This window comes from Gallinula chloropus (assembly GCF_964237585.1).
Source record: "Gallinula chloropus genome assembly, chromosome: 14".
Classification (NCBI taxonomy): Eukaryota; Metazoa; Chordata; class Aves; order Gruiformes; family Rallidae; genus Gallinula; species Gallinula chloropus.
In genome coordinates this window covers 16,196,486-16,212,663 of record NC_140099.1, presented here as the reverse complement: position 1 = coordinate 16,212,663, position 16,178 = coordinate 16,196,486, and the positions used below count along the sequence as shown (strand labels likewise).

The following is a 16,178-nucleotide window of genomic DNA, read 5'->3' as shown; positions in this document are numbered from 1 at the left end:
ATTGCACAGGGAGGCGTCCAGGCGGGTCTGGAATGTCTCCAGAGAAGAAGACTCCACACCCCCTGGGCAGCCTGTCCCAGGGCTCCCTCACCCTCACTGGGGAAAAGTTCTTCCCCATGTTGGTGCGGAACTTCCTGTGCTCCAACTTGCAGCCATTGCCCCTTGTCCTGTCCCCACAGACACTGAAAAGGGGCTGGCTGATTCCCCCCTGCATCCCATGCTTAAGATATTTATAAACATTAATAAGGTCCCCCCTTAGTCTTCCATTCTCCATGCTGAACAGTCCCAGCTCACTCAGCCTTTCCTCATTGGGGAGATGCTCCAGGCCCCTAATTGTCTTCGAAAATAAGATTTGTTTAGAGTGTTTACAACATAAAGACAGACTGAACAGGCAGAACCTGGAAGCCTTAATGCACTTCTGGGAGATCAGTGGTTTGCCAAAAAAAATCACCACCTGAAACCGAAACAACCCCAAAATTCTCAGCAATCCAGTCAAGGTAATAAACCAAATTTGTACTGAGCTGCAAAATGAAGAAACCCACACACATGGGAGGCTTTTACAACCATTAGAAGCAAATGGCATAAGCTTATTGGACTTCCATGTGAAAGAGATGCGATAGCAGGAGAGATTCTGCTTCCTCCAACAGTTGTCTTAAACACCTGTTTAAGGGCTGCAGCATTTAAAATGTACAAATAGATTGCTTTAGATTTGTGTCATGCCTTAGGAACTTACTGTTCATCTTTTGTAGAATGGATATTTGCCTACTAATATTTTTTATTTACTCAAATTATTATATTGCAGTTTTTTCCAATTGGTTCAGGTTCCAAAATCCTTATCTTTTTTTTTTTTTTAATAATTTTATGTGCCTGTTTATAAAGAGGATATAGAGAGAAGGCATTCTGTTTAGGTTTTAAATGTGCCAAGTCTGAAGGTGTAAGCCATATGTCACTTAGGTACCCCCCTGGGTTTCTGCAGAGTTGATGTGCTGTTCAAGCCCATCTCCATCCATAAAGCAAGAGACCTAACATTATTCTGCAGATAAACATTGTCTGTACATCTGCTGCTGAATAGGTAAAGGCCAGAACTGGCAGCCTCAAGAATTTGTTTCCAGTTAGGAAAAATACACAGTGAAAGACTAGGGTAATTTGTATTGATTTCTGAGAAACCTGAGAGGAATTTTGAATTGGGGTCTTTTTTAGAGGTTTTTTGGTTATAGTGCTTTGGTTTTGGTGCTTTTTTCTGAAGAGTGTAGTACAGAGAGCAAGCATATGCAGACAGCTGGTAAGCTGGAGGTCAGTTTTCTTGGATGGGTGATGGTGCGAGGTCACTGAAGGATGTTGCTGTATGGTAGGCATGATGCTGCTTCTCCCTGTGGTCTGTAGTGTAATGCTTAATGGAGCAGAGTCAGGCAAAGACTGCAGACAGTTTCACATGTTCTGTGCCTCAGAACTGTAATGAAGTTGTGCGAGAAGGAGATCTACAGACTGGACACTCACCAGATGTGACATCTGACCATCATTCTGAGAGGGTTAATTAATCAGAGGGAATTATGTCACTTGTTTGAGCTCAACCTACAGCTCTAGTGACCAAATGTCACTGTCCCTCTGATGCACTGGATGAATCGAGTCGTAATTTTCTCTCCCTTGGGTCTGGGGAGGGAGTCTGCACACCATCCCAGCCGGAGACACCAGCGAAAGGCCAGCTCTTGGAGCCTCTCTCTTAAACAGCTGTGCACTCAAAACAGTGACAGTACAGGGTGTGACCTGATTGCCCCGGAGAGAGCCCTTCCCTCCCAAATGTTAAATAGCTTATGTTCTTAGAAACATAAACCAGCAGGCAAACAGGTAGCATTTGCTCTAGTTCTATCACCTGGAAAATCCCAGCTTTACGTTTTTCCATGCAGAATAGGGCAGAAGTGACATAACGTGTTTCTGTTCCCATCAACAGGCAGAATTTCTGCCTGAATTTCTGAACAGAATTTCTGTCCCCATCTGCAGAATTTGGTTGTTTCCTTTGGTCTTGAAAAGAACAGCTTGTATCCTTAGCAGGCAGGGAAAATAGTCTGGCATATTTGGGAAAAATAGTATTGCCAATATTCAAAAAACTCTGTTTAATTAACATTTAATTAGTTTTAAATGTACAAATCTGCACAGAAAAAAAAAAGGATTATTTTTGAAAATTAATTAGAGAATCTTGTCTGGAAAAAGAAGAACATGGTAACTTTACTGAGGTTAGGTGTGTGCAGCCACACCACCTTTAGATAATGCTGTCTCCTTGCTTCATTTTTTGTAGTCTCACGTCTGATACCTACTGACACTTTCCTGCAGGGTAAAATCACCCACCCTGAGACTATCCTGATTTTTGGATGACAAGTACTGATCACTTGCTCCAGAAATGCTGACTCACTTGACAGCACAAAAACCCCTCCAAAAGCAGAAAAGCCCTCTAGTACCTTTTTGTGAGAACAGCTACTAGGCTGATAAAAATTAGTCTTTGTTGCATTTATTTCTTCACTTGCCAATACCATACATCACTTTTTATATTGCTCTTCAGAGCACAGTCTGCTCTGTTGTCCTGTAGGATGGAACAGTCTGCCCATGCTGAAAGTCAACCTGTTAGGCAGAATTCCAGAAATGTAAGGTGGATAATTCAGAGATTGTGTGGAATTTCAGTACTTTATAATCATCAGTGCTTAGATTGATAAAGATTTCAGGGACAGATGTACAGAGAGACATAAAAGAAAGAATGGCCCACAGAATGGGAGCTGGGAGGGCAGATGTCACAAGAAATCTGTAGGCAGGTAGTCAGGACACCTCTCTGGAAAACAAAGATTTGTGGTCTTTGCAAGGCGGAATCACAAGGTAAAAATGCATATGCCATCATTAGGATTATCATAATCCCAGAGTACAATTCCTGCCGGGTCATTCCATGACTTTCCTGGTACAGTGACGTAGCTGAATGTGATTGATGGAGATTCCCACAACCTTATTTGGCCCATATCCTGGTGGGTTTGGACATCTTGGATTGCGTGGTATTGAATTGGATCCCATCCCACAGGGGAAGATGTGGAGCCTGTGTCTAGGAAGCTCCTGAGGAAGTTACTGCCTGCTTTACCTTCATACGCTACTGGTGCAACCTGAGTCCCGGCACATTGCCCATGGACAGGCTGAATCGAATACCAGGGCTCTTGCCCATGGGCTGAACTTGGTTCTGTTACTGCCATCCCTGAGAGCAGGTGGTGCCGTGTGTATGATCTCAGCTGTTGTAAGACACGAGCTGGGTGCTGAGATGCACAGGCAGGATACGAACACATCAGGGCACACCCCTCAATGGGACTTCAGTCACAAAAGCTGAGGTGCTTACTGATTTTTGATGGTTGGGTACAGCTTTTGTTACTGAACTCAGCTTGTTTCTTTCCTTAAAAAGATGAAAAAAGTACCGTCTATAGCACTTTCACCCCAAGAGCTACCTATGCTTATTACACTGCTGTGACATACCATTTGAGCTGCAGGGAAGTGCTACTGGCCAATCTCACCTATTTTCCTTTTGCTTTCTTGCAGGCTCTCATACTTCACCAGCTCGGGCGCTATAGCTTGGCAGAGAAGATACTCAGAGATGCCGTCCAGGTGAATTCCACGGCCCACGAGGTCTGGAATGGCCTGGGAGAGGTGCTGCAGGCTCAAGGCAATGATGATGCCGCAACTGAATGCTTCCTTACGGCGCTGGAGCTTGAAGCTAGCAGTCCCGTGGTCCCTTTTACCATCATTCCCAGAGTCCTTTGAGAGGGCATCTGGATCAACCGGTTTTGGTCTGATTTCTGGGTGAGGAACCCCAGTGCTTCGGGCTGCCTGGTAACTGGTTAGCTTGAAAAGCTTTAGAGCTGCAGGTAACAAACTCCAACCTTTTGTGGGGAAGTGGCCAAAACAGTGACACGATGCAATATGTTGATGGGTTAGGCTGAGAGGACGAAGTGGCTAGTCAGAACCAAATCACTCATATCGCCTACACTTTTGCCCTGGTAGTTTTGAAACATCGTTATATTGTTCATGGATGATGTGCCATATTTTGCATATTTTGTTAGTGATACTTGAGTGTTACTTAAAATTATAACGGAATCAACTACCAAATGTAGAGTAAGTTAAAATTCAGTGGCAGAGCAGGCTATTTTTAACAAGGCTGTTAATAAAACTGTTCTCTTCCTGCCTCTCGAGTTCTTTTGGCCCAAAGTCAAAATGTGAATTCTCTGTTTCCATCTCTATTTTAGTCCAGGCCAGAAAAATCAGTTGAGTTCTTCTTTTTAGTTGTTAATAACTGTGATGTGTGGCTAACTGTTATCTCTATTTAGAGCAAAGGCTGAGTACAAGAATATTTATATTTTACCAATGTATGCCTGTTGCAAAAAAAAATATATTAGTTATTTAAGTTTAACTTTTTTATGTGAATTCAGAGTTTATTTATCAATGGAAATATGTAAAAAGAAGCCTCAAATGGAATATTTACTGACATTCCTTATACGTGACCCACACTTGGCTAAATGGGAAGATTATGTTAATAATAAAATGATTTTTAAATGGAACCTTTCCTGTGTCCCAGTGAAAAACTTGGGGGAAATAGATTTTATGATGCGGGGCATGTGGCTGGCTGGTCTCATACATGAATGACATCAAATCTAAGTGCCCCGAGGCCAGTCTGGAGAAACGAAGCTGCTGTACCCTTTGCCAGTGGTATCCTTATCTTAGATTTCAGGTTTCTTTAATTCTTCGCTACTTTTTTTATTCCTTCCACTCCAGTTCTCGATGAAGCAAGATTACTCTGCCCCTGCATAATACATGGACATTCACATATACCCTGGTGGTGCATGGGAATAGCATGTTAAATATTTACACACTATTCTTCCATTTTCTTTGCCTGTCTGCGTGGCTCTTTCTCAACATCTCCTGCACTTCGTGTCCTTTGAAGGAAAAGCTGGCTGGTAACATATTCCCAACGTATCAGTAGTAATAAGGCCAAATGTTTATTAGACAAATACTTGCTGAATTTTCTCTGGGGTGCGTGGAGAAGAGTCATTTGTTGCAATGAATATTCAGGGTGCGTGAGCTGGGGTAGTCTAATGTCTGCTCATTTGCAACTTCGGGCTTGTATGGAGCCTGGAAGAGTTCCAGGTTCCCCCTTAGACTGGGTGCTCCTTGGCATTTGCCTGATTTGTTGCAAGAGGTGGTTTTGAAGAGCCCAGCACCAGACAGCAGATGCTTTGCATTGTCGCTCAGCGGAGAGCTTACTGACCAGGGGTGCAGGGAGGATCCTCGCTGCGACACAGGCTCTGCGCCCCAGTGAGAACCTCCAAAAGGCAGGGGACTTAAATTTGGGGAGCTCTTTATTTTCAGCTCACTTTCCCCCCACCACCGCCCCCCCAGCATTTCATGTTCCTTTTAGACTGAGGCCACTTTCAAACTGTATTTGCATAGTGCTTAGACCATATGTTCTCTGTAAAATGGACCAAAAGGCTGCAATAGGTCGTGTTTTCAAATCTATTTAAAAGCCAGTAGAAATTGTGTCATCTTGCTTGCTGAGAAAACATCAAAGTTTCCCTTTCCCTTTTAAAGTGCCTGTTTTGCATGTGTTCTTCTGACTGTCCTTGGTGCTTTTTTCTTTCTTTCTTTCTTTTTGTTCTTTTTTTTATTTGCCAACTGTTCTCCTCTCTAGTCCCAGCTCATATTACATCTCTGCCTCTGCTGTATTTTAGCCCCTGCTATATGGTACCTGGTATACAAAAGATGCTGCAAAACCTTTATTTGTTTAATTTGATTCTTCATGAGCCTTTCTGCTGTCACAGTTCAGTTACTTACATTTGTAATGGCTTTCACAGACACGCTCCTTCACAGTATTTAGTCACCTTTTATGATAATATCAAAGCTTTTCTAACAAGGAAGTTTGCACCTTAGATCTGAGACTGGTGGCCTGTCTCAAGAGACCTTCAGACACAAGTGGAGAAGAGGAGAATTCTGTAATAGCAGAATTTATCTTTGATTCTTCTTGTTTAATTTAAAGTCCTGGCCTCTTTTGATAAAATCCCAATGTGGAAAGGTTAGCAGTCTAATTGTGTCAGATCTTTTATTAGTGGAGAAGTTGTAACCACAGCTCTGTGTGTCAGGTGAAACTAAACATGTTTCATTTTTCTTACACTGGAATCGGTTTCACTGTAAATCCACAAGCTCCTTCCTCTTGGGAATAGCCTCAGCTTCCTATTTTTAAAAATGGATTATCACTGTAGGACAGGAATTTTCAGGCAGAAGTGGAAATCCTTGCAGCACATGAATAAAACAGCATCACTTGCTCAAGCCTGGTTTTCAACTTAAAACAAAGTTACAAGGTTTTACAGCTGTATTATTTTTTAAGGGAGTAAGAGGGCTGAGCCTATTTTTGTGTCTCTCTTAGTTGGCAAACAGAAAGTTCTGTCTTTTGCAATCGCGCTCAGACCGCTCTGGGGTCTCGGGCCTGGGCATGAAGCAGGCAGTGCTGTGTGAGCAGCCAGTCCCTGGGAAGGATGCTCCTTGGTGCCAGTGGGTCAGTGTCATCTGCAGGAAACCTCTACACAGATCCAGATCGATGGGCGTGCTCCTCAAGCCTCTGTCAGAAATAACAGCTGTTGATATGAATGGGGAGATAAGGTGGGCTGAGCCAGCTGAAAATTAAGCCAGTGCTTTTGCTCCCTTGCCTTAGGGTTTTACTAAACTTTGGGCAGAAGCTGAGTAAAGGCCTCAGGTAGTTCTTTCATCTGTTTGACTGTGGGAGTAGTAACACTAAGGTGCAGCTGTCCCCTCCGCACTGCAGCCTGCCCTTGCAGCCATTTAAGGTGGTTGTTAAACTGCACTGTTGAGCACTCTGAACTGCATCGCTCCAAAGGCAAGCTGCACAAGCTTGTGATCTCTGGCCTTTTGACAGGGATCAAATGCTCCCATCCAAGAGACAGGAGTAGTAGGTTTCAGCAGAGACTTTCCCTTACTCTGCCCGGTGCTTGTGCTACTCGGGACGACGAACATGTGGTGTATTAAGCACGTGCTGGAGTGCAACAGCGATCTCTGTTGCACGTGATAAAAGGTCTGACTCCACAGCACTTACAAGCAGGAAACTTAGTCAAGCAATTGCTTAAAGATCATCTCTAATTTTGGTGTGGATAACTATTTTTACTCTGCCTGTTATTTCGTTACATTTTGCTTTCACAGTCGATAGAGAATCACAGGAATGAGAGAACAAGCCCAAACAGAACTACTTCAACTGTATCTTTGAAAACTTTCGTCATTAATCATATGCATTTTAAACACCAAAGGCTATTTTTAAAAATGCTATAATTTTCCTTGAAAATCTGTTTTTACCTGAGTAGACTGTTCTAGCCTGTAATGATAGTATAAGCCCAGGTATCTCGGAGTTCCAGATTTACCTCCCTAATTCTTTGTTTGTTCAGTTGTCAGTTAAAATGACATTGTTCCTGTCCGTCAGTCTGGCAATCATCCTCTCTCTCCTCTAGCATCAAGTTAAAAACCTTGTTTGCTAAAATATGCTTTCAGCCAGTACGCTTCTCCAGCGTTTCATCCCCTTAACCCCATCACCTCCAGGCTGCCAGCTCTGATCCCACCGGTGTGCTGTGCTGCAGTGTGTTTCACTTCGCTGTCACAACAAGCAAGATGGTAAGGATCCTGCTCATGGACAGTAGGGAAGACAGTGAATATTCAGCTTCTGGCCTGCGTGGTTGTTGTTGCTGATTACGTGAGACTTGCATCAAGTCTCTCCAACTTGCAAAGCCAGCGAGCGGGCTTGAAGAGGGGGGACATGAAGTGAAACCTGAAGAGAATCAGAAAGAAACGCAACCCAGGCTTCTGGGGAAGAGAAGTGCATGTGGAGAGGGTGCTGGTGAGACTTTGTTCTACCCCATTTCAGGGATGCACTGTCCCAATATACTGGTTTACCTGCACCTTGCTCACATGGCCTTTCTAGCTCCAGTTTAAAGCACCTTTGTAGCTCAAGTGCATCATCTCCCTTTTAATTATCTTTTAATTTCTAAATCCTCTGAAAAGGTGTAACCACTCCTGTCCATCTCCTGTTACATACCCAGCCATGGATGGACAAGCACTGCTCACCACTGTACTGTCGTTGTCACCTGGACATGATCAGAGTACAACAGCTGATGGATGTGATCTTCTGGATGCAGTTGGTAAGGCATGGCAGGAGCACGCAGCAAAGCTCCCACGGGTAGGAGGGTGAGTGCTTTTGCCTTTCTAAATACACCTTCAATTAGAAAACTTACTGAGTGCAAAAACCTATGTTGGATATTAAAGGGTCGAGGAAACATGTCATTGTTGAGTTTGTGTCACCCCTCTCTGTAGGGGAGATCACCCTTGTTTGCTTCATCCAGGTATAACTCTCTAGAGCCTGCTCCCCTACCCTGTCTGCAGTGGAGCACTGTGACTTGCTCTTGGCTCCTTCTCTGCCTTGAAAAATTGCCTCCTCAAGAAAGTTACATTCTCCAGTATGAAATTACCAAAGGTGCCCTGTCTATCTGGCTTAATTGGTAGATATAAGACCTAATTAGGTACTGATAATATTTGTTGGCTATTACCACAGTGACATGGCTTTAAAAAGGTGTGGGGAGTCAGTGCTTGTCTGTTTTTGTTTCCATATCTGAACCCTGCTCCTTTGCGAGGACAGTGAGATGGGCTCGCTGCAGTTGGTGCAGCTGAGGAAGAGCTGAGCAGCAGGGGAGCCCTCAGGCAGCCCCACCAAGCAGGGAAACGGGCTTACTGACAATTTCTGTAAGTGCAGTTTTTTCCTACACACCCTTGTGCACCTGCTCACAGCTTACGGGTGCGTTTTGCACTGACGGCAGGACGTTTGGAGCCCACCTCAGCTCCTATGACACTGTCCCTCTACAAACAGGCTTTGCTTTTCTGATAGGAAGTTGGCGGTGCCAGAAAAGGAAATTCTGAGCCCAATTTTCACTTCCAACACGTCAGATGTGTATCAAATAATGAGCCTCACACATTATTATTAGTGCACGTTTTCCCGGGATTGTTGTTTTCCAAACAGCACCAGCTACTAATGTAGGACTGGAGGGGGCAACAGAGGCCATAAAACATAACAAGTCGCTTCCCTTTCCACTGCCTTACAGAAATAGTTCTTATCCGGAGTACGGCAGCAATCGTCTGACTGAACAATTATGGGTTCTAAGGGTCTCTTCCGGAAGGGTTTTGGGGTTTTTTTCTTTCCTTCCTTCTTCTTCTTAATCTTGCAAGCAAGTGTTGAGGGTGACAAACTCTTGAGTGGTGGAAAGGGAACCCTGCAAGCCACAGGGCAGGTCCTAGGACTGAAGCACCTTTGCAGACACAGGACCCACATGCTGTTGGGCTAAAAGCACTTCTTCCCACGCACGCTTCAGAAATAAGTCCCACTTTCTTGATGATCCCATTGCCCTGCTTCTGTGGTACTTCCCCACGCGGGTGGCCAGCCTGCAGGAAGCCAGGTTTCTAGGGTAGATGCCCCTGCCAACTTCTGCCACCTCCCTGGACAGGAGTTGCCTGTGGTGGCAGCACCGCAGGAAGCAGTAAATCACAGCACACCTGCCTGTGCACAATTGCTTCATGATGAGTGCTGAGTCAGCCAGCATTGGCGTCTGAGACATTAAATATAAAAAAGGGAGTAGGCACAAGCTCCTCTGGCTCATGGAAAGCCCCAGGGAGGGCCCACCAGCAGATGCAAAAATACCTTTCTACAGTTTCTGTCTCATACTGTCAGAACTCTGGTGTGTTCCTCATCCTCTGGTTTGGGTTGGGAGCATCACCTGAAGGGCTGTGTACTGCAAGGCTGACCTTCAGCAACAGAGCGGTTTAACCAAAACATGTCTTGGATGGCAGGTTATGGTGCAACTTCATCTTATGCCTGACCCAAACCCAGCTGCTGTTGAACAGCAGATACCCAACAACAGCCCCTGTGTTTCTTTGCTCCTGTTGTGTTACGTGCGGTGAATGTGAGGCTTCAAGGAAGGGTCAGAGCAGCTCACCATGCTTGTGGCCTTTACTTTTGGGGGTTGCCTTTTACTGAGGAGGCAGTTGAGGTGGGGAGGCTTTGTATGCCTCTTTCAGAAATAGCCAGCAATTAGATAGGCTGCATTATGCATATCAAGAACCTGGACTCTCTGGTCCCTCACTGTTTTCATCAAAAGAAAGGCTGGATGGAGTAGGGTGGCAGAGCGCAAGTGAGTTGGTCTGGCACTTCCCAGCTGGGTCTCACCCACATGTACTCACATAGTAGTTTTCCCATCCTGGCTGCAGAGTACCACAGCTGCCCTGAGAAACACAATAGGAAGGAGCACGGCTGGTTTCCGTTCCCAGCTGAGCTGCCTATGCTGTGAACAGCAGCCTGAGGAATTGGACTACTGATGCCTCTTGTTACACTCCAGTTTGAAAAACAGAGACTGGGTGATAATAGAGATGCTCAGGAAAATGAAAATGCATTCATTGCAGCCACGATGCTGATAATCTGTACATAAAAATACATGCTTGTGTGGATGTGCTTGTTCAGAAGTAAGGTGGACTTTTCTCACTATAGCTTACAAATGCACTACCAGAATTCATAAGGTGGTGTGTAGCAGTAGCCTAGACCCATAACTCCCAGCCTTGTTAGAAGTGTCAGAGGAAAGGAGGCACAGATCATATAGGTCACACCTCAGAAGACTCAAAACAACTCTGATGGCCAACATACCTCAGCATGTATCAGCCTCACCCTGTGATTCTTATCTTGGACCTTGATTCCCCGTCTGTAGAGAATTTGACTAGGAAGTGATGCTATTGCACAACTATTTCCTTTACTGGCCCCAAAAATGGATTTAATTTGTGATTCCTGGCCATTATCACCACCAAACATTTAGTGCTGCATATCATGGGTTGCAGTTTTTTAATCATTCTCTCACTGTAGGCCCAAATTAGGCCAATGGTAACACAGGGCCCTGGCACGTGATGGACAGACCATCCCAGCATGGGATGGCTCATGAGATGGCTGTGTCAGCATCCAGCCACATTTCTCACAGGACTGTCACTGGCTGTGCTGTACTGCAGTATTCAGGACGCAGGCTTAGCTGTGTTTAGGGAGCAAGGCCACCCGTGGATCTTACCCTTGTTTGAAAGAGAAGGGACCTGTGCCAAGCCTTGCCTACACCAGAGGCATTCTCCAGGTCGTGCTCCTGTTGCACAACAAGCCCGCACTGTTGTAACACCCAGGACCTCACAGCAGTGAGATGGCCTGGTGGCACAGCTATACCAACACCTTGCCCTCCCTCTGTGTGGGAAGTGAGGCACCAGATGGACCCACCCAGCCAGCAGCTAAATGCCTAAAAGGCATTTTGGAAGTATTCAGTGTCAGGTCCATTCCCACTAATGTAGCAAGGACAGTCCTAAGGCAGCTGAGGAGTGCTCTTGAGGGCTGGCACATGCTCCAGAGAGCTGGGTGCTCCACCAGCTTGGGGGAAGTGCACGTTAAGCCTTTCTCTGCACAGTTGATAAGCAGATGTAGATTCTGCCTCCTTTTTATTCTATTCCCCGCCACGCATATATCATTTCTCTTCTCATGTGCATCAGCTTTGGCCTCCTTTCTGTGCAGAGGATCAGTGACAAGTGCTGCCATCCTGCTCTCTGTGCTTGATTTCCCGTTTCACTGGGAGATGCTGAACAATACGCTCCAATGGCTTTCATGTCCTGATTCCTAGAAGAAAGCCTCCTCCAGAGAGCAGCTTGCTCGGCCCGAGACGCTCAGGCACAGTGGCAGCTGCAGCCCACATGAAGTGGGGGTGGTATAAGTAGCTTGCAAGAAGAGAGGCAGGGAAGATGACATGGTGTGGTGCTACGGCCAGAGCCGTGGCGGTCAGGTTCAGCTTGGTTGTGCAGTGAGCTTTGCTTCAGCCAGCAGCAGAGTTATACTGGGTGTCCTGGAACTGCCCCTTTTCCTCATCTGGTAAAATTCAGGGTTTCTGGATCATTGGCAGAAATGTTACTGTGCTGTTGGTGACTGCAAGCTTTAGCACTTTGCCTTAGTCACTGACTGACAAAAAAGAGAAAAGCAAATGTATTCTACAAGCCAGGGACTCTGTGCTCGCCAAGCTTCGCTCTCCAGGCTGCTGGTGAGGACCTTACTCAGCACACCAGCCAGCCTGTGAGAACCCTGTCTTCCTCCTCACAGGAGGGCTAGCTTCAAACGGGGAGTGCTTCCCCTGAATTCCCCCCCTCACCCCGTGGGTGGACTGCCTTCCTCCATGCCATGGGTGCTCTGGGTCCGAATGCTGCCCGCCCGGTTTAGACAAGACCTGAACCTCCTACTGACTGGGCAGAGGCGGTAACGCCTGGGCTGTTGTAGCCTGGCTGGGGGCTGCAGCAGCACTGACAAAGGTCACTGTAGCCATGCCTGAGCACTGCTACTGCTGTGCTGGTGTCCAGTGCCAGACATGGTCTGGGCACAGTTGCACACCAAGCCCGAGGGCAGGGCTGAAGACTCAGGGGTAGGAAGCAGATGTCTGACCCAACCTGAGCACCTCCAGCTATATGTGGTGCTCAGTTCATACGCTACACAAACCTCCTGGCTGACCAGGAAAGCTCGGGGACTTTTATTGCTTTGAACCTACTGACCCCTGGAAGTACAGTTTGTTCCCTGGAATGGTCACCTCCATTCCACCACCATTCCCAGTGCATTCAGCTGGGTGGCACCACTGGTGCCCATGTTAACTCCAGATTACCATCCAGGGGAGACGAGAGGCTTTTAACTAAACTGCAAACCTTGGGTGGGCAGTGGAAATGGCACTGAGGTTCACAGCCTGGCTTCACAGGTTAATGGTGGGTACCCTCACCCACTGCCCTTGACTGAGGGCTCCCTTGTGCTGCCTCACTCAGCACTGCCAGCTCCCAGCTCCAGAGCCACATGCAGACAAGCTGCTGGAGTGTTGCAACCACAGCTGGTTGTGTTGTAACCACAGCTGGTGACAACTTGTGACTGTCACAGCTCTGTGCAGATCCCTGTGTCAGAAAAACTCCCAGCATTTGTAATGAAAACTCATGCTGAGGCACTGTCTTAGCAACAAAGCTCTCACAGACCTCTTACTGGTGCAACAGCTGGAGATAGGACACCTTCCCTACCACCAGAGCTGCAAAGTGGTGCACAGCAAAGCTGGGAACCTGCAGTGAGATGCTGCACCAGCAATACTGATTAACATGAGCTGACCCTGCTGTTGTAAAAGACTTTTCTGGGTGTCACTCTATACATACTCCCATCATTAAATATGTTCTACAAGACATCTGTGTCCTTCCTAGTGAACACAGCTTGGCTGCTGGCTGACCCCTGCCATGGAAGAGCAAGACTGATAATCCTGAGAAGCACAATAACCCATCAGCATCCTCAAGAAACCACTGTGACATAGTAACACCCTTCAACCTCCTAAACCCAAGAATGAACATAAAACATCAGTCAGGATTAAGCAGCAGCTTCTGCCCAGGTTTTAGCTGAAAGCCCAGCAACACCAGCACACTGGGTGAAGGCCTTGTTATGATGGTTCCAGTAACAGTATTCTGATGTGCTCATGTCTGGAGCAACTTGAATGAGCAACACCACAATGATTCCAGTTTTTTCTAAAGCAGAATCAAGAAAATCTTCAACCATGAGATGCCACCAGCATCTATTGACCACATATTGACTACCTGCTCCAGTTCCCTTAGTGCCGTTTCCTCCAACACCCCAGGTCTCCCGCACTCAGTAAAGATGAAAGTCAAAGGCAGGAAGCCTCAGTAAACACATCATTGTTTTAAAATCAGGAATATGGCACTTCATCTGTATGGACTCTTTCTTGCACTTGCCCAAACCCCCGTTTCACTGGTACTGGCAGGGCGTGTGGGTATTTGCTGTTTTCTCAGAAGACAAGATGGGAGATGCTGGCAGCCACCTTCCATCACCTCTGACCACCTTGCCCATGGCCAGTCCCTGAGGGAGCAAGAAGCCAGCAGCCAGGCTAACGTGGTGTGCTGGCTGCAGGGTGCTGGCTGCAGGGTGCTGGCTGTGGGAAGGGGCTGGGACTGGCCATCACCGAGCGAGGAATTGCAAGGAGCACACTGAGCCCCCTGCGAGGAGCAAAGCTGAAACTGCCTTCGCCCCGCAGGGCGCAAGGGTGCCACACCAGGTGGGCTGTATGGTCAGCGTTTGGCTTGCTGGTGAAAAGGCTCCCCGAGCAGAGCCCAGAGTAATCAGCCCTTCTAATGACTGCAGTGAGGTCCCAGAGGCCTGCAAGGGAGCTCCCCCACCCAGGCAGTGTGCGGAGGCCGCTACCCGCAGCCGCCCAGCAGCAATTCAGGCTGCAGAGTGGCAGATGCTTTCTGCAATGGCTGACATTAAAGGAGGCCCTGAATATGCATGTTGCCCTCTCTGCTGACAGCCCAGTCTCTGATGTAGTGAAATGCAGAGCATCTGCCAAAGGAGCAAGCCTCCCTGAATAAATTACCATCCACCTGGGATATGAGCTTGGCCCCCTTGACCGGCTGAGACCAGCTACAAGCCCAGCAAGGGGGATGTGGGGACATTCATGCCTCACCTCCCAGGTCCACAGAAGGCTGGTGAAAGTCTAACCATATTGCATGCAGGGAGCATGCAGGGGAGCCCCATGGGCCTTGGCCATGGTCAGGTCCTTTATGGCAGCCTGGGACTTGTTTGTGGCAATTCCCAGGTAGCCATGGGGAGTAAAAGGCGCCCCCAAACTACAGACAGGGACAGAAAGGAAGGAGGGACAGAGAGGAGGGGAAGAAGGAAGGGAGGAAGAGAGAGGGAGAGAGGGAAGGTGGTGGTTTCCATCGATGTAGGCTGGAAAATATAATTCCTCCTGCAGATTGTTGGAAGCCCACAGGTATTAGCAGGCACACTGCTGGGAGCACAACCAGCCTCCCTGCACACTGTCACTTGCTGATGCAACACTCCCCTGCATCACTGGAGGACAGGAATAACAGAGAAACAAACTCCCCCACATGCAAGGTCTGTGCTGAGGAGCTGAGCAGTTCCTCCCTGGCCCACAGGTGACCACAGAAGCCCCGATGCACCGACGTGAGGCATTTCAGGGGGCTGAAGGCAGGATCAGCATAGGTACAGCTGCCTCTTTTTCAGCCCATCCTCCCTCGAAGTTGCAATCAGATGCTGAAGGAGACCCGGGGATATCACATCCCTTTTGTCCATTGTGGGGCAGCACTGCCTTTTTCTTGCTGAAGTGATGCAGTGGGGTCCTCGGAGCAACAGGTTCTGCAGACCTTCCAAGGAAATAGGCTGTTCCCAGAGGTTTGCATCGTCTTCGCAGAATTTATTGACCAGGCACCAGCTCTGGTTGCAGCCCTGGGCAGGCAGCTGCCTCCTTTGGCTTGGTGGGAACACTCATTACCAGGGAGAGGAGGAAACTCGATGAATTTTAATCACATTTTGGCTGCCAGTGCCAAGGCCAGAAAAATACTTGTTTACATGATTAAAAACAAGATGTGTGACATACACATAGTCTTGTCAGGAATTAGTGCCTGAGCATAGCAGGCTATAACCTCCTGGCTGACTCCTATGCAAATCCCTTAGCTATGACCTTCTGGCATGACTTTACCTCCAGGACCCTGATGTTCCCAGAGCTGGCACGGGGGAATGGCACCTCGGCTGGATTCCTGGTGTTACCAGGAAAAAGAAAATGTCCTGGGCAGTTAACAAACCCTTAGCAGTAAACACAGCTAGAAGAAAGAGGGAGCCCATGTGCATCAGGCATAGCTGTGTTTGGTGAGGGACAGTTTTGGCTCTCTGACAGCTGCAGCTCAGTGGGAGTCAGTGAGCTGCAGTGGTTCAGAGGAAAACAAAATCGAGTTCCTTGTGTCTGTGCAGTAAGGCACAGAGGAGAGAATCAAGGCAGCCACAGGCTGGTGTTAAAGTACTGTTCCCCCCCAGGGAGGGGGGGGCTGGACCTCAGACAGAGGTGAGAGCTCAGTGAAAGCCTCAGGATTGCTCTTTGCAGCGCTCAGCTTGCTGAGGTCAGACAGCAAGTGGTGCTTAGCAGGGTTCGGAAGGGAGCTGGTCTTGGGCAATGTCTTCATCTGGCCTGCCTACAACACGGGCAAGCCCTCAGCATCAAGACTCCTGCTGC

At 47.4% G+C, this 16,178-nt stretch overlaps 1 protein-coding gene across 3 annotated transcripts in view; it reads left to right on the top strand.

Annotated features, from left to right (window-relative positions):
• TTC7B (tetratricopeptide repeat domain 7B) overlaps window positions 1-4,537 on the top strand; it is a gene marked incomplete at its 5' end in the record, with an annotated part of 141,145 nt that extends 136,608 nt beyond the window's left edge. For all 3 annotated transcript variants that reach the window (XM_084270413.1, XM_084270412.1, XM_084270414.1), the window contains one exon: window positions 3,562-4,537. In XM_084270413.1, the coding sequence (XP_084126539.1) occupies window positions 3,562-3,783 (222 nt within the window). In that variant the 3' untranslated portion in view covers window positions 3,784-4,537. The remainder of the gene's footprint in view (window positions 1-3,561) is intronic.
• Window positions 4,538-16,178: the final 11,641 nt, after the last annotated feature.